General features: G+C 51.5%; 10 protein-coding genes across 10 annotated transcripts; 4 read left to right on the top strand and 6 right to left on the bottom strand.

Annotated features, from left to right (window-relative positions):
- Positions 1 to 23: 23 nt before the first annotated feature.
- anxc4 (annexin ANXC4) lies at positions 24 to 3127 on the bottom strand. Its single transcript, XM_025574399.1, has 3 exons — positions 2672 to 3127; positions 552 to 2608; positions 24 to 494 (listed from the first exon to the last, which is right to left on the bottom strand). The coding sequence occupies exons 1-3, from the start codon at positions 2844 to 2846 to the stop codon at positions 183 to 185; spliced, it is 2544 nt and encodes an 847-aa protein (XP_025433779.1). The 5' UTR covers positions 2847 to 3127; the 3' UTR covers positions 24 to 182.
- A 1358-nt stretch (positions 3128 to 4485) lies between these two features.
- On the bottom strand, positions 4486 to 6139 carry aspE (septin; the record flags this gene model as incomplete). Its single annotated transcript, XM_025577216.1, has 2 exons — positions 4486 to 5563; positions 5622 to 6139. The coding sequence occupies 2 exons, from the start codon at positions 6137 to 6139 to the stop codon at positions 4486 to 4488; spliced, it is 1596 nt and encodes a 531-aa protein (XP_025433778.1).
- A 2427-nt stretch (positions 6140 to 8566) lies between these two features.
- Positions 8567 to 10037, bottom strand: BP01DRAFT_409160 (vacuolar protein sorting-associated protein 62; the record flags this gene model as incomplete). The annotated part of the gene is made up of 6 exons (XM_025578842.1): positions 8567 to 9151; positions 9208 to 9369; positions 9419 to 9475; positions 9541 to 9815; positions 9864 to 9871; positions 9926 to 10037. The coding sequence occupies 6 exons, from the start codon at positions 10035 to 10037 to the stop codon at positions 8791 to 8793; spliced, it is 975 nt and encodes a 324-aa protein (XP_025433777.1). The 3' UTR covers positions 8567 to 8790.
- An 808-nt stretch (positions 10038 to 10845) lies between these two features.
- Positions 10846 to 11982, bottom strand: BP01DRAFT_354328 (uncharacterized protein). The gene is made up of 4 exons (XM_025574398.1): positions 11700 to 11982; positions 11481 to 11613; positions 11361 to 11418; positions 10846 to 11221 (listed from the first exon to the last, which is right to left on the bottom strand). The coding sequence occupies exons 1-4, from the start codon at positions 11768 to 11770 to the stop codon at positions 10935 to 10937; spliced, it is 549 nt and encodes a 182-aa protein (XP_025433776.1). The 5' UTR covers positions 11771 to 11982; the 3' UTR covers positions 10846 to 10934.
- A 559-nt stretch (positions 11983 to 12541) lies between these two features.
- BP01DRAFT_335356 (uncharacterized protein) lies at positions 12542 to 14134 on the bottom strand. The gene is made up of 2 exons (XM_025573191.1): positions 13806 to 14134; positions 12542 to 13734 (listed from the first exon to the last, which is right to left on the bottom strand). The coding sequence occupies exons 1-2, from the start codon at positions 13937 to 13939 to the stop codon at positions 12585 to 12587; spliced, it is 1284 nt and encodes a 427-aa protein (XP_025433775.1). The 5' UTR covers positions 13940 to 14134; the 3' UTR covers positions 12542 to 12584.
- Positions 14135 to 14271: 137 nt separating this feature from the next.
- BP01DRAFT_197730 (uncharacterized protein) lies at positions 14272 to 15575 on the top strand. Its single transcript, XM_025570999.1, has 3 exons — positions 14272 to 14645; positions 14723 to 14942; positions 15027 to 15575. Exons 1-3 carry the CDS (start codon positions 14424 to 14426, stop codon positions 15440 to 15442), a joined length of 858 nt encoding a protein of 285 aa, XP_025433774.1. The 5' UTR covers positions 14272 to 14423; the 3' UTR covers positions 15443 to 15575.
- Positions 15576 to 15580: 5 nt separating this feature from the next.
- Positions 15581 to 16679, bottom strand: BP01DRAFT_389701 (40S ribosomal protein uS4). Its single transcript, XM_025577936.1, has 6 exons — positions 16650 to 16679; positions 16546 to 16583; positions 16447 to 16465; positions 16272 to 16370; positions 15958 to 16191; positions 15581 to 15901 (listed from the first exon to the last, which is right to left on the bottom strand). Exons 1-6 carry the CDS (start codon positions 16661 to 16663, stop codon positions 15727 to 15729), a joined length of 579 nt encoding a protein of 192 aa, XP_025433773.1. The 5' UTR covers positions 16664 to 16679; the 3' UTR covers positions 15581 to 15726.
- A 256-nt stretch (positions 16680 to 16935) lies between these two features.
- Positions 16936 to 17671, top strand: BP01DRAFT_380352 (60S ribosomal protein eL21; the record flags this gene model as incomplete). The annotated part of the gene is made up of 4 exons (XM_025577215.1): positions 16936 to 16971; positions 17047 to 17114; positions 17190 to 17237; positions 17347 to 17671. The coding sequence occupies 4 exons, from the start codon at positions 16936 to 16938 to the stop codon at positions 17669 to 17671; spliced, it is 477 nt and encodes a 158-aa protein (XP_025433772.1).
- A 1922-nt stretch (positions 17672 to 19593) lies between these two features.
- Positions 19594 to 24081, top strand: BP01DRAFT_197635 (uncharacterized protein). Its single transcript, XM_025570998.1, has 5 exons — positions 19594 to 19676; positions 19775 to 20062; positions 20122 to 20374; positions 20422 to 20595; positions 20655 to 24081. Exons 2-5 carry the CDS (start codon positions 19775 to 19777, stop codon positions 23963 to 23965), a joined length of 4026 nt encoding a protein of 1341 aa, XP_025433771.1. The 5' UTR covers positions 19594 to 19676; the 3' UTR covers positions 23966 to 24081.
- Positions 24081 to 24677, top strand: BP01DRAFT_197629 (uncharacterized protein). Its single transcript, XM_025570997.1, has one exon. It carries the CDS (start codon positions 24197 to 24199, stop codon positions 24632 to 24634), a length of 438 nt encoding a protein of 145 aa, XP_025433770.1. The 5' UTR covers positions 24081 to 24196; the 3' UTR covers positions 24635 to 24677.
- Positions 24678 to 24875: the final 198 nt, after the last annotated feature.

Below are 24875 nucleotides of genomic sequence, written 5' to 3'. Positions count from 1 at the left end.
CATACGGCAGATCGCTTCTCAACATGTCACATTAATGATATTGATAGCGTTATTAGTATCGTCGGCATCATCAGCATCGTCAGTCGTTACGCGTCACGCATCAGAAGCAGTTAAGGAACGTGTGCTACTCCTTCCAACATAAAAACCAAAGCAGAACCCTTTTTGTTCAGGAAGTTGCATGCTCAACCGCGGCCAACGAGAGTTTTAGAGCTGCGAGCGAGCTCGATGCAGAATTCTCCCCATTCACTGCCCCCACTAGATGTTAACACTTCTTCCGCGATGGCATCTTCTAACCGCTCGCGGTAGCGCTGACGGAAATCGGTCTTGACCTTTTCCAAGTGTCGTGGCTCCCAATGAAGTCGAACCAGGCGTGAGATCAGGAGCTCGGAGCGTTCCTTACCAGTTCGCGATTCACGCAGCGCCTGGTGCAGGAGAAGGGCATCACGCATGGGCCGGTTTATTGCCCCATTGAGTATGTGTGCCAGTGTCTCGCCCTATGATTTTGATTAGCACAGAGTAGCAATCATTTGGCGGCAGCCTAGAGAACTTACAACCAGGTTTTGTGACTTGGCCATCATGGCCCGAGTGAAATTGTGCTCGTAAAACTTTTCATAAGTGCGAAGCACCTCTCGAAGGTGACTATCACTCCGCCGAACAATGATATAGATCATTGACGTTTCACCTCCATGGCGTGAGACCAGAGCGCGGTGTAATTCATGCACGTCCCGCTCCACGAGCTCGGAATCAAGTGGATCCCGTTCGCTCTGTCGAGTCTCTTCCAGAGCAAGCAATATCGCCATCCGAAACTTATCCGCCTTCAACTCGGCCTTCATACACTTTTCAAGGCTATCGGAGTACCGCGAGTCCCGGAAGCATTCTTTGATTTCACTGATTTCGCTATTGGTCCGACCAAACAGGGACTCAATCAACAGTTCGCGCCGAGATGTACTTGACTGGTAGTAGCAATTTGCCCAAAAGGCCTCGGACTCCCAACGGCCCAAGGCAGTAGCATAGCATACTTTACCAAAGGCGCTGTTGCCCAGGGTCAGTCGGATATGCTTGGCCAAATTCACTCCCTTTCCGTGGACTTTGACGTGTTTCTTGTATTCTTTGCGTAAATCCAGCATTTCATCGCTCGTCAAGTGTGGCAGCACCTTAATGAGGGTTTTGTTGTCGATGTGCCGCGTGTGATTAAGAGCCTGTTGCAATGCCAGCGCATCGGGGCCCGCATCATAGAAGGTGACACGCTTTCGATTGCTGCTAGGAGTTATGACGACTAGAGAATCAGGTCCGGTAGACCCATGGCGTTCGTGTCGCACACGGCTACTCTCTCGTTTCACGTGGTCAGGTTTCAACTCCCTTTCATTTCTGCTCTTCTTTCGTCTGTGCTCCCTCTTTCCCTCGTCTGAACTAGTGCCCACCAGCTCCAAGTCTGAGACGTCATCGTCCAGCCTCGACGAAATGACGATGGGTGACGGCATGGGTGAGATACTCTGATAAGTCCCCTTGTAAGGCTCCTGAAGCGGGCTGACTGGTCGTTGAGTTGGGTCGGGGCCGGCAACCGTGAGATTATGGGCGGAAGATACCGAGTGACTATGGGGTCGGCTAACGGTCCTGTTTCCAGGTGCAATTTCGACGTAGTGCGGGCCGCTTTCCTGACGACTTATTGGAGTTTGAGCAAACTGAGGAGCAGCCGTATATTTGACTCCGCTATATGGCGCATCATTCGCCGGTTTGCCGCCGCCTTTCGAGAATTGAGGTGTGGTGGAATGCGCCACCGGCTTGGTCTCGTTGCTCGCTGCACTCTTGGATGAGTATTTCACGTTTGGATCAACTTGTGCATACTGGAAAGGAGCCGGGGCAGCATAAGAAGGTTTAACCGCCGCATCGCTCGACATTGAGCGTTGATGGCTTGAAGAACCCACACCAGGAGCATATACGTTGGTAGCGGACACCGACAATGGGCGACCATTCTGCGTACCTGGATCCACATATCTGTACGTTGGCATCGGGGCTGCAGCAGTTGTGGCAGGCATATCAGGCTGACTGGAGCCAGCGGGAAATGCACCAGGCATGACTTGACTATGTCCCTGAGATGTTGGAGGCACAAATCCTGGTCGCTCACACTCAGGTATCGGTGCCCAATTGGAAGGAGCTGCACTCGAAGCGGAAGGGCCCCCGTAGTAAGCTGGATGGGGCTGGGCGTGAGGGTGCTGAGACTGCGCAGCATATCTGAATGGATCGGGTCTGGCGTAGCTGGGATGACTGCCAGGGACCTGGTCATTGATGCCTTCCGCGGGACGCCCCGATGCACCAACCTGGGGTACGCTTGGATTGAGAGCACCGGACATCATAGGCCCCCCATGGCGCGGTGATGCAGCACGATTTGTACCTTTGTACCCGTAGTAAGCGCGCTCTAGGTCATCGTCGGGAAGGTCACCATAAGCAAGCGCATCATCCTCCGAGTCGGAGTACGAGTTATTCTCCGAGTAACTGTCATAGCGCGCATCGCGGCGTTGAGCGGAAGAATGATATCTGCTGTCGCGCTTTGCACCTTTGCTCTCTCCCGAGTCAGATTGATAGTAGTAATCACGACCGTGCTCGATTCCTAAGTAAGGATTTCGGCTATCAGAGGGGGTATAGCGAGAACTAGACCGGTAATAAAAATTACCTGGCGCCGCGCCTCTGCTCCTAGACCTAGTCCTCAGGTTCCCATCCACCGGAGCGGAGGACAAATAATTGTGGTCGAGAGTTCGACTGTCGCGAGACTTGGATCGATCGCGGATTCGGCCGCCTGGGGATTTGGAACGGCCTCGCGACCGTGGGTCGCCCACTTGGAGTGACATGGGTGCAAGAGCTAGGGACCGGCGTGACGGTGGCAAAGATCAGACCTTAAAATGGAGAGTCCCGTCAACGTTGAGATCAAGTGGGATGTCAGAAAAATAGGTCAAATCTGAATGCTGAAGTAAAGTATTGTAGTGACCAGTCGATAGGATTGAACGCCTCAGCCTCGTGTGGAGCACCGAGGAAATAAGGACGGGGAAGGGCGGATATAATGACAGCGACGCAAAGGGGAGAAATGAGATTAGGTGAAGGGAGATAAGCGAGGTGACAGGTTTTCTTCAAGAGTTATTGGAGGATGAGGAAGACAAGGCTGAGAGATGAATTTGCAACGAGTGATCATGGAGAATTCTGCGAGTTCAGCTGAGCAACAACAGCTGAAGTCAACCAAGTCCGCATGAGTAGTTCTAGTAAATCTCGCTCGCCCGCGCACAAACCCATTATTGTTCCCACCGCCTCTTGTCTGTCTTTTTTTTTTTTCCTACACACAAATACTACTCAAAGAGGCTGGTGGGTATTTCCAGTTTCCTTGCGGTCTTTTTACACCGTTGGTCACCATGCACAATGAAACAGGACTGTTTTGGAGCCGCACACCGTCTTCTGCAGCCTTGGAGAACCATCAAGGTTGATTGCTGGTCCACCCTGGGCGGCAATCTAACCATCTCTTGCCGGGCCCTCGCGAATGACAAACGGGTTCATGAGAGCTTGGGGTCCGGAATCCACCCGCCTGGGCCACTTTAGCGCTTCGTATTGTCTGATGGTCAGATGCCCGCGATTGACCTTGATCCACTTACAGTAATTGGGAGTGACCTCTCTACTCCTGACTGAGTAAGTAGCACTAATTAGTCTAGTCTACATCAGAAGAGGGGTACGCTTCCGACTCCGCGACCGCGAAGTGTCAACACTAGACAACCTCATTTACAAACACACACAACTTCTCACCGAAACGAAGCCATTTCATAATCGAGTTCAACATGCATTACCTGCCGCAACCGCCTCTAAGCATCATAGTAGTAGGCATGATGAACACAAACAGAAGCCCAGACACAAACCGCAGGTTGGTGATAGGCAGGGATGACAGATTCAACATGGAAAGAGCAAGAAGATCATCAAAAATACAAATAAGGAATGAGATTGGGTATGACTCGAGAGAAAGACATCTTCGCACTGGAAAAGCAAATTGGAATGGGACCAAGCACTCAAGCACCGAAGCACCTGAGCACTTAGTCATAAACACAACAGCGCTGGGACGTCAAAACATGGGGATGATGTGACATTAAAAAAGGGGACTTCAAAGAGAGGGAATGTGAAAAAGCCACGGTATCTCAGCTATCCAACTTTCCGGAGTAAAGTAGGCGCTAGAGAAATCACGGTTCTCTTGTGTCATTGTACGCATGTCCAGACCAGGTACAATGATCCTTCTTTGGCTGCTGAGCTTCCTAAAATCAACTCGTGCAATTTCTTTCAACATGCTAGACATTCAACATCACTCTGAGACGTCGCTAGGGAAATAAAATTCACAGAATCGGTTTGCTGGTAACCAAGGATGTGGCCGAAAAAAAATGTCAAAAGATGAGAGAAGGTATATCTTAGACAATCTCGAGAGATGCAAGGCTTGGACGACTGTCAATAGACCATAGTTGTTTACGGGAAGCGACGAAGATCAGGGCCAGTTTTCCCACTGTATGTCTTCTTCTGCGCAAGTTCTCTGGAAGGGGCCGGGGACGTGGCGGTATTACGGTTGAGGCGGCTAGTTCTCCATCTTTCATACCAGACGACACGGCTTGCTTCCCGTAGCTCGATCCGCCAGTCGCTGAAGACAGCTTCCTTCAATTTGAGAAAATCGCAGTGCTCTGGATTGTAAGGGTCGGCAAAGCCCCATATGAACTTGCGGCCGATGGGCTCATCTGCGGAGTCCAACGAATATGGATCGGGCGCCAAGGTAGTGAAGGGGATTAGCTGAGGAACAGTTTGGGACTCGGGCATGTTCTGGCTAGGTTCGGAGGAGCGCGGCGGGCTGGAGAGCCCTCCCTTCTCCGTTGACTCTTCTTCGTCATCGCTCTCAGAAGAAGTATATTCTTCCTGGTCTTCAAGGGTCAAGATCTCCAAAGGATCGATTTTGGCCGTTTTGAGGCTATCCCAAACCGCCTTTCTCAAGTATGCCATGTGCGCCGCTGTAATTGTGTCGGCTTTGCTGATCACTGGTACGACAGTAGTCTTCCCCACCATGGTCCGCAGGACTTGAAGATCCAGTCTTTCATCCAGAATACCAATGATGGTTGAGTCGGTTGATCTGGGAGTCCCTTGTGCTGCTCTTTCAGCGGCAGCTATATTCTGATCCAATCGTACTGGGTCGAGAATCAGGAAAGTACAGTGGATGTGGGTGTCTCGAGCGTTAGGTGAGCGGATGACCTTCATCTCCTCCCTCAAGGTTTCTTCGAATTTGCTCTCCAAAAACCCTGTCACTCCGCGTAGTTGGATATCGACGATGTTCTTCTCCAAGCCCGGTGAGTCCCAGAATGTGATGCCCACGCGTTCACCGTCGATCTCGGTTTCAAGGTAGGAGGAAGTATAGCCTTCACCTGTTCCCGATGAACACCTTTGATCATCCAAGCCACTCGGCTGACGGACGGCGTGCTTGCTTGGTGGCAGTTCTAGAGACTTCTTGAGAAACTTGAGGAACGACGTCTTTCCAGAATTACTTGCGCCAATGACAAGAACACTAACGCAGGTCAGTTAAGAAAAGGAATGACATGCGATCGAGATTGACGGCAGCTTACTTGTAAGGAGTCGGGTCTTTGCGCCGACGTAAACGACGCGGATTATTGACGGAACTAACAGCGCTGCTCGCATAGCTATAACGTCCACGGTGCGCCATGCTCTCAGCGCGTGCGTATGGATCGCTACTCTCTGGCTTCACCGGCGTGCTCATCGTACTGGGGGCCACACTCTGCGGTCGGGGCGCGGGGGACTGGCTGGGAGGGGCTGGAGTAGTCTCTCGGGGTGACTCGCCACCAAAGGTCTCCAGAACCGGAGCTGGGGACAGATCCGGAAGACGAGGGGGTTGATGGTACAGCATTGATGCGCGTTGGGGGCGAGGGTCCAGTTCCGTTGGAATACTCTTGCCGCTTTTGCTTGCAGATGGTCTCCTCTCACCCAAGAGCTCAATTGATTTGGAGCGACGAAGGAAGCCTAGAGAGGACGTTCTGCGTTGGTCCTTTGTTTCTGCGGCGTCTGCGGCGACAGCGGAAGGGTCAGTCCGAACCGGAGTCCGGGGTGTTGTTGATGTGCTTGCCATTGGGTTTTATTCTGGGCAACGTCTGCTCTCTCTTATCACTTGACTGGCTGTAACACGAACGGGGGGGCAAATGGCCAGACAGAAGTGGGGTCACTGGGAATGATGCGTGTCTCAGATATAGTCAGTTGAATGTGATTCACTTTCACGACGGCGAATTCTCTTCTCAGCTCAATTAAGACTAGGTCCCCGAAGGATTCAACTGGTAGATTCACCTAGATGGGTGGTGGTCTATTGCAGTCAGTGGCTGATATTACAGAGAGGTGCATTGCTATGGTATAATATGAGCCGCACCCCCTTTACCCGAAGACTGGTTGTTTTCCACGGAAATCCTATGCCCGGACTGCCAGATGATCAACATACCTAATTCGATAGGTGGCTTCACCTTTGTTCTAATTTCGCTTGCATCGACTTCTTTTCGAGCAAAGATGGGACAAGAAACTGGAGAAAAGAACGGAGAGAACCGACTCAGCGACCAGATCTGTCTGCGCAAATGCTTGACCCGAGATGAGACGAGAGATCCCGCAACTGAGTGATGACTTCAATCGACTTGCACAAGCCCAGCAGGTGGATCGTGGAATTGAGGAACCTTGCTACTGGTTGTGTATAGAGCAAGCGGTATGACAGCGAAGACCAGCGAGCAATGCGTCAGCACTGTGGTTCGATCCTACCAGGGAATCTTGAAAGTGAAGCCTGCTCAACAGGTCCGACCAAAGCGGCGCATACAATTGAAACGGAAACAAAATGAGAAGCGAGAAAAGGGGACACAGAAGGATATGAATGATTGGGTCCGAGACAGAGAAGAGCAGCGCAAAGGTTGATTGATGGAGCTGAGAATAGATGATGATCGACCAGTGAAATTGGACGAAGGCGCCGCTTTACCTTTGAACGGACTGGGCTGATGCAGTGCCAAACTTCGCAAAATAGAAGCTCGACTGACAACAGACTCTGCAGCACGTTTGGCTTTCTCCAGGACAACTGGACTTTCAGATCTGCCTGGAGTCCTGTCCTGTCGTGTTTGGGGCAGTGAGAGCCAATCGTCTTCGTGCTGGTTTGCTTACCACCTTTTCTTTTCTTTCTTTCTTTTTTTTTCTTTTTCTTTGGTATTTCAAATCTGCTCTGTTCTTGAGTCTAGGTACCTTTGGACTTCTACGAACTTGGCGGAGAGGCAGAGCTCGAGAAGCTTTTGAGCCGAACAAAATTCAGGGGCAAAGCGGCAGCGGAGCTAGGTGGTCTCTACCAGACTCTCTCCACCAGCGCATTGGTCTAGTTCAATTGGGGTTTAGTGAGCACTAAGTTGGATTGCTCTAGTAGGGCAGATGGCTACATTGGCTGGTAGTCTCTAAACTGTTGGGGTTCTCTACCCGGGGTTTACAGGCTACAGTTAACTTACATGACCACCAACTACGGGTTGAACGGACACTCGAGTCTCTCTGCTGTTGTACGACCACAGTTTCCATACAGGTGGTAGGTTTTACTTACCCGAGTGAGAGTGGTGCGTACAGTATAGTACAAGTACCTACTCGTTGATGGCAAGGTGCTGATTCATTTGGAATGAAGCCTCAGATCACAATCTGCGCTTGGTCGAACGAAATGCTGAGGGGAATGGCATAGCATGATTTCGCAACACACAATTCAGGCTCATTCAATTAGATTAATCTCAACGTTCATGGACCGAGGACCGATCGAACCGCAGATTGGAGCAGATGTGGGTACCGGTCAATACATCACTCATACCCCGTATGGAGTAATCAATACCATGAAACCTTCACGTTTGACTGATGATCGAGCGGTGGTCAAAACTCCCTAAAGTACACGTGGGTACCGTCCTGTCATCCCTCGTTAAATTGTTTATCTCCTGCATCTGGCGTCCTCGTGCATTCCCCTTATCGTCAATCACTGCCCCTTCCCCCCTTCCCCGGATTTCATGGTTTTCCTAAGCTCTCTCTTTCGCTCTGGCGAAGCATTCGGAATTCTTTGGAAATTGTGGAATTAGGCACAAGAAGAGAAATCTCGGTTAGCGTTGATGATTGGGGAATCCATCAGTTCACCTACCAGTGACGGCCCCGTTCACCGCGCCCCTTTTCTTAGTGCGGAGAGGGAGCCAGTTTCCTTTCCGAGTTGCCCGTGTCTTACGTGGGCAGAGGCCACGAATGTTTGGATGATGGTTTTGACTAATGAGATCAGTATATTCACTTTCTTGGTCTATTTGTTGCTTTTATTGGGTAGATATCAATTCGAGAAGAACATGGACCTCTCCTGCAATCCTCGTCCTTCTGCCCGCACTAAGGGGGATCCCTGACTCATGATGTCTTAGGAGCACACAGATGCCAATCGCGACCGCGGCGAGCGCATCACCGGGAACTAGCTCCTGCATCCATAACTAATTGACATTCGAGCACCTTACTTTGTCAATGCTGGAACTATTGCTTGGATTTCCCTAGGTGTTGACCTGCAGTTGTTCTCAAATTGGCTGTTCTTGTTGAAATGGTTGTGCTTGTACCAATAATCACAGTTCTCCTTCCTCGGAGAGCAAACTTCCCCAAGCTATGCACGTCTTCTCCATTGTCGACCAGCTTCTAGAGTCATCAGCTCTTGCCAGAACTCTTATGATAAACACATGCGGGCAAAAGTCAACTAATGGCACGAAAGAGTTACTGGCCGCTCAGGCTCTCCCCCTCGCTCCAGATGCGAAACGGGAGAACTATGCATGGGCTCTTCGGACACACTTCGGATCGAACGATGTGCTTAAATTTAGGGCCGTTTGGGCCCCCAGAATATTTGGCTTGCCCAAATAGCTCCGGTCCACCGGGCAATGCATCGTCTCCCCATTGTCCATTGTACTCGAGCCAACTGATCGGGTAGCTGATATCATAGGGCTGAAACTTGTTGCCCGTTGTGTCATAGCTATATGCATATGCATTCAAGGTAGGATCCCACAGCACTCCACGGTTCGTGTAGTCGACTATCAGCCCTGTGGGAAGGCTGAAATTAGGAATGGTGTGATCGTGAGACCTATCGAAGAATGCTATAAGCTCCTGACCCGGGGCACTTGGGCTTCGAAGCCATACCCTGGGATTGCATAAACAGCATGGGTTCCATTTGCCGAATATGCGATGGGCCTCTTTCCCTTCTTCTCGGTGGCATCATAGGTAAACGCCTGCCCCCCAGCATGCTGGCTGTACCAGAGCGATCTGGGAACTCCATTGTCGAAGCGAATCATGTTGTGCTCCCTATCACAGTGCTGAGTCTCGTAGCCATAATGGCAAACGGGGGTCTTACCACTCGCCGACATGATTGCCGAACTGCATACCTAACACCGTGTTGCCCTGATTGTATCTACGGAGTTGTTAGGGCATTTGTGGGATCTTCTTCTCTCCCTCCCCTGAGTCTGCTTCACTCACGCAAAGAAGTAAAAGTAAAAGGCATCCACGGTTCCGTCCCCATGATTACGAACGACAATGGTCGAAGACACAGCACCTTCGATTATACCATTCATACCTGGCTCCACCCCCTGGAACCACGCTGGCTGAGGTTCGGCATCGATGCCCTCCCGGGAAGTAAGATACACGCTTGTATTTCCCAGCCTGTTGAGGTCTGCAAGATTGTCGAGAGTCGTAGACGACGGCGATCCTGGAATACATGTCCAATTCACCATAGGGATAGTGTGCACAAGCTGCTGCCCAATGTCGGAGGGTCAATATGCATCTTGGCTGTGTAGCCAGACAAGTGGTGCTATCAGAATCCATCAGTCAAATCACATGCAGTGTCTTCGCAGTGCTCACTCACCGTATTCTAAGACATATGCGGGAATTGGAGTATCTCTCAGAGGAGTGGCTGAGGCTTGGGAATGGGTACTTTTTGTGGCGAGGATAAGTAATGGATAGAAGAGCTGCCTCATTTTAGCAGTAGCACGAATCTGTAGATGGAAGCTGGTCGCTCCTGTAGCTCTTGCGCAGTCCTCGGTGTCGGAGACTGAGAGGATTTCAAGTAAATATTATGGCAGCCTCAAAATGGACAGTGTGACCTGCAGATATGCAACGGAAGAGGCATACCAAGCCAGATCATCTGAAGTTGCATAACATACTTAGAGATCGCCTGGCCTCCTGATGCATCACGGTGCGCAGTCAACATGCATCTTTTCCCAATCTCCCCTGCGGCAGTTGATAGTCGCTGAAATCGAACCATTGCTTTCGTCTACAGCTTCGGCTCAAATCAAGCGTCCTTGATCGGGATGTGTCTGGTTTGCCTCTTCTAAGTTCTCGGAATGTTTTCTCCTCAAGTAACCTTGTCTGGTTTCCTGGTTGCAGGGAGACTAGGGTCTGGCCCGTCATGCATGGTTAATAGAAATTGAACTGTCCCATGGGCAAGAAAGTAACCTTGATGTAGGGTCGGGTTATACCTATCTAGTTACCTGGAACTGGGATCACGGTCGAGTGAGTGATGGTCCAGGTCACACCCCGTTGCTTTTGAGGAGGTCGAGACCGCGTGAGACTTGTTTGTAACCAGTAGTATGACTCGGCACTCTAGCATGTCAGCCTTGATGCTGCAGGGAAACCATTGATTCCTCCACTTCTCGCGAATGAAGATCCATGCAGATGACCCATAGTCTTGGCGCTGGCACCCTATCAAGTGATCTCGCGCAGGTGACGTTCATGCAAATTGAAGCAAGGAGAACATCAATCCCTGCAGTGTGAGAATCCCTCAATCACAGTCTTCAATCATAATTGCTATGCTATGCTATGTTATGCACACGGGATCAAGTCAGACCCAATCAATGTTCACACCAAATCCATCATCAGTTCTTCAACTCCTCGTTTTTTTCCCTCTCCTTGAGCAATTTGAAGATTCGCAAATCCAACGGAATCCTCTCCCCTAGCCAAGTAGCACGCTGGGTGTGATTGCGCTCATCCTCTGATTCCACCGTATTCGGATGGATCAGAACGCTCAAAGGTCCGCGGTTCACAATCAGCCAAGGAACAAAGGCCCCAAATTGCGCCGGCGTGAACAGGTTGACTTCGAACATGGCCACGGGATGCGGGCCAATCGGTCGGTCGAAAAACGTGTAGATTCGGAGTTCGGGGACTGCAGGAGCAATGTCAGCTTTGGATGTTGTCGCGCTCCTAGAGCATATTCCTGGCTACTGGACGCGTAACAGTGCCGCAGAAAATTGAAGCCATGTCCAAGTTTTAAGGCAGCCGAGGTGTCAGTAAACCAGACTTACATTCACGTCGGATTCTTTCCCAGAGGGCCTTGGCAAAAGTGACTTGGTCGGGGTTATTCTGGAGGCAATAAGGACATAAATTCAATCACACGGCTGAGAGGCAGGTGCGGAGAGACTTACTTGAAAGTGATAGATATGTATATCAAAACCGCCGCGCCGGCCCTTTGTGAGAGGGTCGGGGAATTCTTCGTACGCTTTGCTCAGGATGCCATGTTGGGGGTTTTTGAGAGACTTTCCGTCCTCGTTTCGCTCACTGGAGAGATACTTGTTAGTATGCGATATTTGCGAGAGGCTTCTTCAAGCATTATGCATGGTCTTGTGGTTATTACGGGCACTTACTCTGAGAGCGGCTCCAGATTCTCGTACCCCTCCAGCGGGGAAGGGTATGAAAAGGCAAATTGGTCGGTCATTCCGTGTATATATGGCCGAGGCTGCCGTTTGGATATTCAGACAGAACGTCGAGAGTCCGAGTTGATGGTTTCAGGGTAGTACTTGCGACTGCTGCCAATATGATTTATTAACCGAAGATGCACACTTTGTTTCTCGGGTATAGACAGGCGGGTCTGTACTTCCGATGTGATATCATGATACTACAGAACAGCCATCGGAGGTGAAGAAGTCTACTTCAGGTTTCGAAGCTTACGAAGCTTAGCAAGTTACATTCTAGGTCTATAAGCTATTACCAATCAAGAGATCTGTTCTCAAATAGTATGAGCACCTTTTTCGACCTCTTATTAAGCGTCGCGATGGGGCGATTAGTGACCAATTTTGCAAAGCCATTGCGACAAATTCCGCACTCATGACCAAGCCGCGGAACTAGAGAGTCTTGTGTCTTGGCACTCTGAATACACGAGAACGAAGACACTCCACACTTTTTCATACCGCTGGCGATGAACTACACTGTCGTATGTACGTATGTACGAGATCTGTCTTCACAAGGTCAATGATCTAGTTTTCTCGTGGGTTGCTTCCCTTTTCAACCTCTTGCAGCTAGTCGTTGCATTAGTACTTTGGCTGCGTGAATACTAGTACAGGCCCCGCTCTATTTATATTTACAGCATACTTAGCACATTTCATTCATTGCTAATAGCCGGCATCATGGACTTCGGGAAATGTATAACTTAATGAATGGCATGATCATGCACATGACTTTAGGATGTATTCTGAAAGTAAAGCTATAACGCTGTGCTAATCCAAAGAAGATCCTCTTATAGCCCACAAGGGTTACCAGGAGGCTTTCACATCAATATGTCCATGCTCATCCACGTATTTACCACGGTCCCATTCCCGACCTTCACCTTTCTTGGTCCATTTCACACTGTCCAATCTACCCTCGGAATCGTCTTCAGGCTTGGAGCTAGTATTGCTTTTCCAACGTTCCACAAAGTCAGTGCTGAAACCAGCTTCACGAAGCCTCTCTTCGCCTTTCTGCTTCCAACGAGCTCGATCACGGAGAGCTTCTAGGGCATAATCCCAGTCATCAACCCCTGTCATAAGGCCGGGAACGTGTCTGCGGGAGCTCTTGTTGTTGGAGTGCAGATCGTCCTCTTCCAGCTGTACATCTGTGGTTGGATCGTAGTCAGGTGCGAAATGTGCGTCAATATTGCTTGTATTGGGTTTGTAGGCACCACGTCCGCGGGAACGAATCGGCGCATTCTCGTCCGATCCATCGTTCTTTGGTGGTAAAGGCCCGACAAGGTCCTCTAGCGGATCTGATTCATCTTCTGATGACCGGTCTTCGGTTGCTGTTGGACGTCGCTGTGGTGGATTCTCGCGCGACCGTTTGTTACTGTTAGAGCTATGATGGCCAATGTCCCCAGTGCGTCTACTTCTCTCGGGATCGTTCTGCCCGCGATTGTCGGACCTTTCCTCGGATAGGGAACGAGAGCGTGGCTCTGATCTATCACGCGTACGGTAGCTTTTGCGTAGACTCCTGGAGCTTGACTTTCGATTATCCCGAGGCGACTGACTCCTAAGCCGCGAAGATGACCGATGTCGACGACTTCTCCTGTGATTATCACGTCCGCTAGCTCGCGTCCCATCATCCTTGGATCTCCTTCGGTCGCTGCGCGCGGGATCGCGTTCTCTGGACCTCGAACGACTCCTGTATCTCCTCCTATAAGAGCCGTGTCTATCGTCCCGTTCCTTTCTGCTTTCAGTCCGCGAATTTCGATTGTCCGATGGATAGTCGCGCCGCCGCCGATGCTCTCGGCTTGTGTCATGGGAGGAAGTGGACGCCTGGTTCCTTAGCTGCCGCATCCGCTCCCTCGCTTCTCGCTCCTCTTTGCGTTTCAAAGCCGCATTATGACTGTCGGTTTCCCTGATAATATGTCGAAGGAAGCGCGTGTTTGGTTTTGGAGCGGCACCTGTAGGTCTTGCGAACATGTATGTCAGCTGCTGCGCTCCTGACTACAGAGAGCGATGGAAGCGGCCATTGTTACTCACCGTCTTGGCATGTAAGCATCCAAACCTTGCGCGGAATACTTCATCGAGCTGTCGCGCGCCTCGCGTGCGAGTACTTGAGCAACATAGTCATCATCGTCAAGTGCGCCGAGTGGCTTCGCTAAGTTGGGGGACATAGTAGTATCAAACCGTGCGACGGGTGGGGAACGCTGCAGATTTGACGAGCGGGGGAAATGGCATTATCCTTGACAGCGGGGCAGGGGATATAAGAATAATTCAAGCATAGATGAAGAGCAGTGACCGCATTCACCTTCAGCCAAGATTATACACAAATCGATTGAGTCAAATGACTTGCTAGGTGTGAATCCAACCAGGCAAGACGCAATTGCAGGTTGGAAGCTACGAGCGGCGATACTGGACGCCATTGCGGCGGCGGCGGAGACTTCACCGCCCCAGCCCCGATAAGGCAGTAGTGGGTCGATAAAACCAAAAGATCCACTGTTTACCTCCGCATGTTCTGCCGACGCGCGACACCAGAAATCCCGAAATCGTCAGATCCTTATGATCGGATACACACTTCACAAATACTAAATACTAGGCCTGAAAATTTATCTCACTTTCCCCCTTAAATCATCGAAACTCGCAGTCGTGACAGGCGCTATGTCTGAACCGAACCCCACACAAGTCCTCAAGCAACTCCAGGAACTACAACAAGAGCATGGCGATTTGAAGACACAGTTGAACATCATTCGAATCAGCGAACCGATTTTTTCTCCGACTGCCGAGACACAGACGGCTTCCCCATCGAAGCGTAATTCAGATGTTTCTACCCTCGATAACCCGACACCTGCCTCGTTAGAGGCAGATCTAAGCCACTATAAAGTGCGAACCCTCTGGAACTCATAGCGCGAAGTCGAAAGTTAGTGCAGGGAAGTGATATGCTGACTGACCGTGTGAAGGAACTGTTCTCGAAGCTACGGTTCTCCTATGTGGAGCAGGTGACAAAAGAGAAATTCTTGCGCGCAATCGTGGGTGACCCTCCTTTGGTCGTTGGTCACAATGAAAACGTCGAACTCGAAGCGCAACTAGCCGAGGTGAAGGCGGAGCTTCGTGCGCGGAAAGAAGAGGTCCGGAGTATGACCGAAGAGATGGAGAAGACAGGCAGGGACTTGGCGAATCGTGAGTGCTCGAATGGCCGTCGTAATGGCAGAGCGCCAGGCTCTTGGGATTGAGATGTCTAACACGATGTTCTGGAGCGTACAGGTTACAAGAACGTGCAATTGCAGTTAACTAAGCTTTCGACATTACCGGAATCAATCGAGAACCTCGAAGCAACTATCGAAGAGCTACGTGCTAAACAAGTGACCGATACAGACGCGTCATCATCCCAGAGGTTGCCTCTACCGGCTACGCTGAAGCTTTTGTCGGAAAGGGAGGCCGAACTTGCGGCGCTTGATCGACAACTTGCAGCGGTGCAAAATGTTTTGCCCCGCAAGACTAGAGAGGCCGAGGCGGTGGAGCGTGAATTAGGTGTTCTAGAACGCCGGAAGGCAGAAGCCATAGCGCAGGCGCAGGAACTTCAGAGGAAGAAGGAAGAGGGCGAGAGCGATGGACTCGAGAAAATGGGAAGATGGTACAAAAGCGCGGAGGAGACGCTGAAGAAATTGGTTGGCGTATAAAAATAACGAATTGTGATATGAGAGAGGACTACTACTTGATGCAACGGCGTTTGGTGTTCATACCCTTGAATACAGTGAGGGCGGCAAAGGTTGAAGAATATGCATTACTGATTACACTGATTACGCAGGAAACTAAGTGAGGCCTTGAGAGTGAGCCGAAGGTTGTTTGTTCATTCATGGCATTGCCAGACCGTACAACATTATACGCAATACTGCAGCCATAAAGGAACCCCGCAGTTTAAATTCCGCTAACGAGACCCGTCCATACTCCAATTTTTGGTCGTCTACTCCTCCTCTTCCTCCTCATCACCGGCACCGCCGGCGGCAGCAGCGGCCTTCTTGCGCTGGACACGGCCAGGGCGGCCACCACCGTAGGGGGAGGTGAGAGCGAAGTCAATGTGCTTCTGGGAGTCGAGGCGGACCATGTAGGAGGGAACGTTGACGATCTGCTTGCCGACACTGTTGACAAGAGTTAGCAAAAATCGAGGGTAGAACGAAAGGCAAAGGCCGCATACCGGATGTGGCGCTGCTTGATCAGGACACGGGCGTGGTGGATAGACTTGGCGAGGCCAAGCTTGTAGACGCAGGTCTGAAGACGACGCTCCAAGAAGTCCTCAACGCGGAGGGCCAGGACGTAATCGAGCTTCATGCGAGACTCATCGAGGACACCGATGCGGACCAGACGGCGAATCAAAGCGTTACCTTCGAAAAGACGCTTGGGGTCCTTCTCGTCGAGGGTGAGGAGCTCACTATGGGAGGGTTAGCGTCGAAGTCGAGTGGGGATCGCGCGGTCGCGGGCGAAGATGTGATCGAGGGGTGATTCGCATACCGAGCAGCACGACGGATCTTGGACAGGGTGAGCTGGACACGCCATACCTCACGCTTGTTGCGCAGGCCGTACTCGCCGACAACCTTCAGTTCCGAGTCACTATAGCATAATTAGACACAGGAACACACGACATAAACAGAAGCACGCTTCTGATCAGTGGCCGGAGAGTACTAACAGACGAGCCGACTCGAAAGCTATGTCGATGTTAGCGCATGACCAACTTCCAGGAACATCAAAAAATTTGCTGAATCTCAAACTGATTAAGGCAACTTACGACGACGAGGGACCTTGTAGGTCTTGGAGTAAACGCGGCTACATTGCAGCAATTCGGGTTAGAAAGGCGACATCTCGATTCATCATCGCAGGTCGTATACTCACGGGACGGGGGCCATGACTGCTGATTGCGCGTTGTCGCGATATTGTCGTGCTACCGAACTTCACGGGAGTCGTAGACGATCAGGAAGATGAAGAAGCGTTTTGGAGATGGAGACTAAGCGAGCGAAGGTGGAGCCGCATCCGGATTAGTGCGAGGGCTAGCCCTCGGCGGCGGAGAACGGGCACACTAACTACCCGAAGAAGTCTACACCATCGCGACGGGCGGCATAGTGAGGCACTTTTTCGACGTCGACAAGTTCTCAACACCAGCACCACCAACACCGCCGAAATGGGTCACTCGCACGGTTTGAGAAGCGGCACTCGGGTATGTCGACATCTTGAGGATTTTTGCATCGCCAATTTTGGGGGTCCGGAACGCATGCGCTGACCGAATTACCAGTATGCCTTCAGCCGCAACTTCAAGGAGAAGGGTCAGATCGCCCTGTCGACCTACCTGAAGACCTACCGGTACGCCCGATTTGTTCCCTTCGCCGAATCATTCGATATATACGTGCTTTGCAGGATCTGATAGTTATGATACAGGGTTGGTGACATCGTCGATGTCAAGGTCAACGGTGCCGTTCAGAAGGGGTCAGTACAATTCCGCCCGATACAACCGTGACGAGTCCGAAAAATATCGACTTTGGCTTGGTTGCCTCCCGCCAACGTGATCGAATGGTTTTGCTGAGATTTGGAATAGTATGCCCTACAAGGTCTACAACGGAAAGACCGGTGTTGTCTACAACGTGACCAAGTCCTCCGTCGGTGTCCTCCTCTACAAGGTCGTCGGCAACCGCTACATGGAGAAGCGCATCAACGTCCGCGTCGAGCACGTCAAGCACTCCCGCTCCCGTGAGGACTTCATCAAGCGCGTCAAGCTCAACGCCGAGAAGAAGCGCCAGGCCAAGGAGCAGGGTGTCCACCTCCACCTTAAGCGCCAGCCCGTCGGCCCCCGCGAGGCTCACACCGTTGAGGGTTCCGCTCCTGAGACCATCACCCCCATCCCCTACGACACCCACATTTAAAGAATGATATCTGGTCGTTTGCGGTTGCTTGGTGTTTCTGGGTTTTACATCTGGGGGTTAACCTTTGCCATGAGATGAAGCGAAGCAGGGTTCCCGGGTGTACTAGCACACCTTGATCTTGTGCATAGATTCCCCTGAATGAAAGAAAAAACAAAATTTTCATTTCCTTGTTCACCAGCCTTCCATCGAGCACGCGCCTACTTCTCGAGTTGCTATCAGTCCTCTTTCGCACGTCTGCATCTATATCGCTGGCGATCGCTCTACCATGACAAGATTCTCGATTGTCGACCCAACTTTGGAGGAACTCCAATTCACCACCAGCTGGAGCTCGAAATCAACTTCGCCATGTCATCAGTCTGCCCATGTATGCCTTGGCTTGGAGGCTTTCATGCGCTGTATGCTCGATCTCGCTCTTATCGATACGCCCTGTAGGATCAGCTCTTCATGCAAATCCCATTCGAATCACCAATTCGCTCGTAGCTATATTGTAGTTCGCGTGGTTTTTCTTGGTCGCAGTTGCATTGTAGTCTCCATGGCTTTCTTTTCTTGCCAGCCCCTCATCTTCCCCATATAGCAATGATGTCATGACAGAACTTCTCGGTGCCGCACAGTCGCCCTCATATACGAGTAGATATTGAGTAGTGGAGCGCTGTCTCCTAGGGCTGCTACGAGAATCTAATTCTTACCCGGCTAACATCAAAGCCTATGCTATATGGCCCGCCAGTTGAACCCTGCTGTCTCATAGAGTGGGCCATACTTCACTTTATCTCAACAATGTAACGCAATCCACATAGTTGGTAGACATACTGTTGAACAACTTTCTCAATGCATGAGGTTCCACTGAGCTTACCCATTGGTTAGGCGCACGTGGTTCCAAGGCTGAGCCCAGAGACTTCATTTCATCCTTCACCTGGGAAACTGCCAAGTGACTGTGAAATGGTTCCTTGGTCTCTGTATGTGAGACGACGAGGCACCAGTAGTGCCATGATCATACATAACATATCGCTGATATCATTTATGCCGTACTAATCATACTTTGAGGGAGCCTCCGGCACTGGGCTGCCGGCCCGCCACTACAACAACAATGGAGTTATCGGAATCATGGGCCCATGATTAGGGCACCTCGGGAGTATGGAATGAGCATTGTAATGTGGCAGTTCATTGTGTAGCATGAGACTAAAGCACGGATACTTCACTGGTTAGATTGCACATAAGCGGGCTTATTGAATCCTCCTCTGACTGTGTCGAAATAGTCGACCCAAATCAGTCAAGGAGACCGCCTGACTCAGGCTTTCTTCTCGCTTCAATCGCAATTCGTTGTTAAAGCGGTGCGCTCTAAGTGAATTAAGTGAGACGGCGGTAGTTGGTGGGCAAGGGGAAAATGGTGAAGCGACCGACTACCGATGCTTGTCGTCGGCGGAGAGTCAGTTATTGGTGTAACGTATGTAGTGTTGAGGACTAGTCATCGAGGAGCATGAGCTTGAGCGAAGGAGTCCGTTTCAGTACAAACCGGGTGAAATGCGAAGTTGCTGATCTCGAGGGGTGAAGAGGAGTTGTAAGTGAGTAAACTAGTACTGAGCAGTCCAGTGAGTAGTAAGTAGCACGGAGAGAATCCATCCGATGCGGGCGGCTCCAGCCACAGGGTTTGCGGGAAGGGTGGCCGCGCTAACCGAAAACAGCCACCCTAGTGCCTCAACCTGAACCGACCCGTCAAGTCAACCGTCAATGACTGCAGCCATCACCCGATCATTCATTCACAAGAGTCAGCTACCTCCTCTATCGCAAACCTCCCCTTGACGGGACTGCCTGGGCAGCAGCTTCACTTCTTAATCTACTAGCTCTCACACACCTGCCCCTTCTTCCCCCCGCTTACCACCTTTCCTTGGCTCACCAGCCTTCTGATCTGCTCCCCTCTCCGCCGTCCACCTGGCCGTTCGGAGCTTTTACGGCTCAAGCAGTTGAGCTAGCAAGTCCAACCGTGGCGATTCCTGATACCTGACAATAGGTATATTCTCAGACTATCCCTTCGCCTGCATCCATGACTCTCGGATTTCAGTCACCTCTTGTTCCCATATTTACCTGTTCAGAACGCTTGTCTAACAGATGTCGCAACCTGTTGGCCTCACAGACTCGAGAATTGTTATGGCAGAGCAGAGTAACCACGATGTGGTAAACCAAACCCGGTCGGGCGGCGATTCTTCGCCTTCCGACGTTCCTGCGAGCACCGCCGACAAGACACCTGTTGGAGGCGACGTTGGGGAAATGAATGATACCGATACAACGATACGAGACGAGACGAGGACGAGCGCCCAACAGGGGGAGCCCATGACGAGTGCTGCAGAAGTCCCGGGCCAGACTGGGAAAGGAGAAGACTCCGAGCAGACGTTGAGTGTGAGTGGCCTCATCCGAGGCATGTGTCGCGGCCGACCGTAATACTGAATGAGACCTAGGACACTTCGAAGTACGCTCCTGTGCCGGTCGCGGCACGAGCCTTGGAAATGAACGGTGTAACATCCGGATCAGATATTGGGGAGGACACAGCTTCTCAAGGAGGCTCTGAATCCGACGCAAGTCGTGCGGAGGGCAAACTCCATGCGCGTGCCAGTTCAAAGAAGCCGACGTCATTCAAACCCGTAACCTTTGCCAAATTTTCAGTTCCCAAGGCGCCTGGCACACCCCCCATCAGCAAACCCTCCGAAAAAGGTATTTCGATGAAACATTTTCTGGATCCATATTCTAACCTCCGACAGCCCCCTCCTCGACTCTCTCAACCCCCTTAGGCACGCCGCAGTTGACCTCACGACCCCGACTGGTCGTCAAGTCTACCAGCAGCCTACGGGACTCTCTATCGAAGTCGGGCTCGGGTGCATCTAAAGCAGGTGGTAGCGGGCCGGATCCAAATCAGGTTTGGAACAAAAATCGACGTAAGGCTGATTACACGGCACGATATCAAGGATTCTGTGCTAACATCGTCTTGCCTTAGCGGTTCAACAACCCCCACCAAAACACCTGACTGACGAGGAGCTTAAGCAACAGTATGGTATACACATGACTTCTAGGATTCAAGAAGATGGCGCGGGTACGGAATCGAAATGGGCGGATATTGATGACGACGAAGACGACTGGGCTCCGGAGACAATCGAATGGACTGACGGGACGAAAACGAATCTCACTCATCCCGAACCTCCCACGGCAGCACCGATACCGAGTCAAGAAAAGGCCGTCGCAGACTTTAAAAAGGAGTTTCCCTCGGTTGAGCAAGCGGCGCCTCCAAAAGAACCTCCGAAGATTGTTCCAACCGTTCCCAAAACCATCACGTCAGTTGGTCCCAATCCAACCGTCTTACGACTTGGAGCAAACGCAGAAAGACAAGCGAAGAATGCTGGTATCATCGCGAAGGGAACGAGTGACAAGTCAGCCCTGCTATCGACTAGTCCCGCGCCGCCTCCGGCCAAATCACCATGGGCACCTCTGCCCCCGGTTGAGAAAGTATCACCCGTGATGCCCCCGATGCAAGTCCAACCGCCTGTGCGCGCTCCTCTTAGGGAACCTCACGTTGCTGATGGTTTCACCGGGGCATTGCCCCCCAAGGAGATCGCCGCCGATGATTTCAATCGAGCCTGGAGGGAAATGCAGCCTGGAACCCGCGAACTCTACAATTCTAGATCAGGTCGTTATGAGCCTGCTCCTGATACCAGGAAAGGAACATGGCGTGGTGAACAAACTTTCCGTACACCATCTGTGCTTCAAAGACCAGTAGCAGGCGATCAAACCGGCCCAGCGGAGCCTTCCGCGGCATTCCAAACGCATCGTTCGAGTGGACAAGATGGTATGCATTGGACTCGCCGCCGAACATCTTCAAATGTCAGTGGGGGAAGCGGCAGTTTTGGACGTCGGATGTCGATTGGTCGACCTGATGTCGTTCACAAGGCATTCGAGTCCAGAAGGGGCTCTCAAGTCAATGGAATGCCTGATTCCTCCGTCTTCAACAGAGAACCTCCTAAAGACATTCAAGCACGTGATATTTCTCCTGAGCGACGTGGTCCTGGCCCTTGGCCTGCACGGGGTCCTACTCACGTTCAAGACAGAACTTCTACTGCACCCACCGAGGTGAACCAGGCGGCTGATGAGCAGACGGCAGTGCCGCAAGTGCCTCAGGAAGATCCCGTGGCAATGCAGGAACGTATCATGAAGGAGAAGAGAATGGAAGCTCGCCAGCGGAGGCTAGATCAGGAGAAGGAGGAAGAAGCTGCGAAGCGTGAGAGAATTCGGCAAAAGCTTGAGGCGCTTGGTCCTCCACCGGAGAAACCGAAGTCACTACGCAGAGAATCAGTTGACACTGGCAAGCCAGAATCTATCGGCCAACAAGCCACCGCACATGTTCTACATTCTCCTCCAAAACCTCCCGTTCCTGAACCAAGTGGAGAGCCCAAGCAGTACGGCATGATGAAAGTCCACCATCCCGACACTGTGAAGAAATTCGCTGAGAGGGAAAGAGCAGCGGATAAACCTGTTGTTGCGGCTGGTGCGCGACGCACATCGTCTCCAGCTCGTGAGGCCAAACAAGACGTACCCCTGCCGAATGGGACTCAGCAAGGCAACGAGATGCAAGCTCCATCTTCCGACAAGCTGCCGGAAGCCAAGATTGATGAGCAAAATCCACAATGGAGGGGCAACATCAATCCTCCGAGCTCATATTTACCGTGGTCACCGAATCCCAAATTCGTGAACACCGCTCCTCCAATCGCAAATCCTTGGAAGCCTCTTAGCAGCGATAAAACTCTAGGCAATGGGATATTCGAACAAAGTCTTGGGGGTTTCCCAGCAAGGGACATCTCACTACGAAGTCTCGGTCTAGATCAGCCACCCATTGCACCTGCTCAGCCTTTCTCCGCGCCCGCGCGATCTCCGCAAGAAACTGCGTCAGTATCTCCACTACCATCACCCGAGGTTCGTCATGTTCCTTACGAGGTTATCAACCCTATCGGGCGACCTGGGCCCATTGGACCTCCTAGCTCGCAACATACGCAACATCGTCAACATGAGAATCGTGCTCCCGGTACTGCTGCCTGGAACAATTTCCATGCGGTTGCTTCGAAGCGTGAGGCGGAAGAGAACGAGAAGCTTCGCAACGAAATGAGTGCTCTACCACAGGGGCCTTCGTCGCTCCAGGTCACCTTCAACGAGACTTGGCGCCAAGTCCGGACAGGAGACCAGGCTGGACAGAGACAAGTCGTTGGAATTGCAAGACCGACCGAGAATAACGCTCCTCTTGCAAATCCTCTCCCTGGGCTTGAACACCCTGTTAGCAATCTTCCTTTTGCGGACACGCACGCACGCCCTCTTGGTAGTGTCCCAGTGCGTAGTTCACGCTTCTTCCCGCAGGCCACGGAGACACCCCGAAAGCCGATGGCTGACGAGGCCGAATTCTACCGGAGCCCTTCGCCACCTCCCCCCGAAGAGATGTCTAGCCATCCGGTGTACACAGGTGATTGCAGCAGACCTTTGGTTCATCTCCCAGCACCAAAGCCTATAGTTAAGCTTCCCCCGAAAATTGTCGCACCGCCGCCGCCGCCGCCAACATTCGCATCCATGGTTGCTGCACCTCCTCGCACTGGCCCGCAGCATGGCACGACAGCGACTTCCTGGCAGGAGAAAATCAACACTTTGTTCGGAAAGAAAACAGTACCTGAAAAGAGAAATGCTCTAGCAGTCACATCGGCGACAAAGGAGCCACTTGATGTCCAACTTCATGTTGCTGCTGTCTCGGTTTCTCTCCCGTTCAACATTGAGCTCATGATTGGGGACGGTGAAGTAACTGCGAAGCAGGTAGAGGAAGCAGAGGAAATGTTTGAAGATCGAGAAGCAGGATCTCTGCCGGTTGTTAGAGTGCCGACTCACGCTCCTCCAGCAGCTTGGCAAGCTGCGCTACCACCTACGCAGTCGAAGCTGCGGGCCAAGAACTTGAAGTCAACGCAAGTTCACAGCATTGAGCCGTTCTCGGTCGGTCTCCATGATAGAGATGGCTCCGGATATATCCGTGTGATGATTCGACTTCCCGGTGCTCTTGTCGCGAAGAATGTGTCTCTTCCAAAGAAACTGGGGCCGCTCAACCCTCGACCGCGCAATTCCACAACTTACAAACCTCGTAAAACTGCAAAGCCTCGCGAGGGTTCCGGGAGTTCAATCGCTAAGAAGCCTAACTCCAGTCAACAGACGAATGGCGGCAGCTCCCCACGACGTCAATCTCGGAATGCATCCTGGGGCCCTCGTACGTTCAGCGGGTCCCAGTAAACTGGTTCTTTTGGAATTTTCGCTGGCTTTTGCTGGTTGCCAGATGTTCATTGAGCGTTCATTTCGGTATTGATGAGCTACGCCTGCGGGGGATAAATTCGTCGGTCTGGGTTCGGTCTGAAATTTTAGTACTCCTTTAATCTTCCTTTTCTTTTGCCCGTACAATATCCCCTGGCGCCAGACCTTGTTGGTACCTGATTTCAGAGTAACATACTGATCTTCGAGCGTGGGATGGGGTGTCTGCTTCTGTTCGCGGTAGAATCCGACGTCAGTTGCTACCACTTCCTTGCCAGCAGTCATTCCATTCGGCACAAATCACGGATGTCTCTTTTCCCCCTCCTCCCTCCGCCATCTCTCTATCTCTCTCTCCCTCCCTCCCCCCCTCTCTCTCTCTTATTCCTAAATCACGCCGCATCTTCTGATCGCTGTACCAACTCACAATCCCGGACTTCATGGTTCCCGGTCCGAGTCGAAATCAGATTCACAATTATCCTCCTCATCACATCCATATGTTCCCAATCATTATTTTGCACACTTTTCTCCCGCTCACGTGAGATCTTCTCCAGCCTGTACTGTATTCTCATGATATGGGCTCTCATTGCCAGGAATTTTCCTCAGGGCTCATGGTCAAACCGCCAAACTGGGCTGCAGATTACAGACACAGAGTGACAGAGTGATGGGAGAAAGGGCAGCGAGCTCCCCTTTTTGTACCGTTCTGCAAGCGTGTAATTAACTTTTGTGTGCCACAGTGTGCATTCAAATACCTACAGAATGATCTACTCGTGGTTTTTGGGCTGTAAAGTTGTTGACATGCAAGTTAGACCTGGGGTATCGGATTCCTGGGATTTTTATACTTTCGGGAGTTTGACGGCCTTTTAGTACAGGATAGACTGGCCGCATATGGTTACAG

This window comes from Aspergillus saccharolyticus (genome assembly GCF_003184585.1).
Source record: "Aspergillus saccharolyticus JOP 1030-1 unplaced genomic scaffold BP01scaffold_6, whole genome shotgun sequence".
NCBI classification, from domain to species: domain Eukaryota; kingdom Fungi; phylum Ascomycota; class Eurotiomycetes; order Eurotiales; family Aspergillaceae; genus Aspergillus; species Aspergillus saccharolyticus.
Note: the sequence above shows the minus strand (reverse complement) of the source record. Positions and strands in the feature narration are given on the sequence as shown.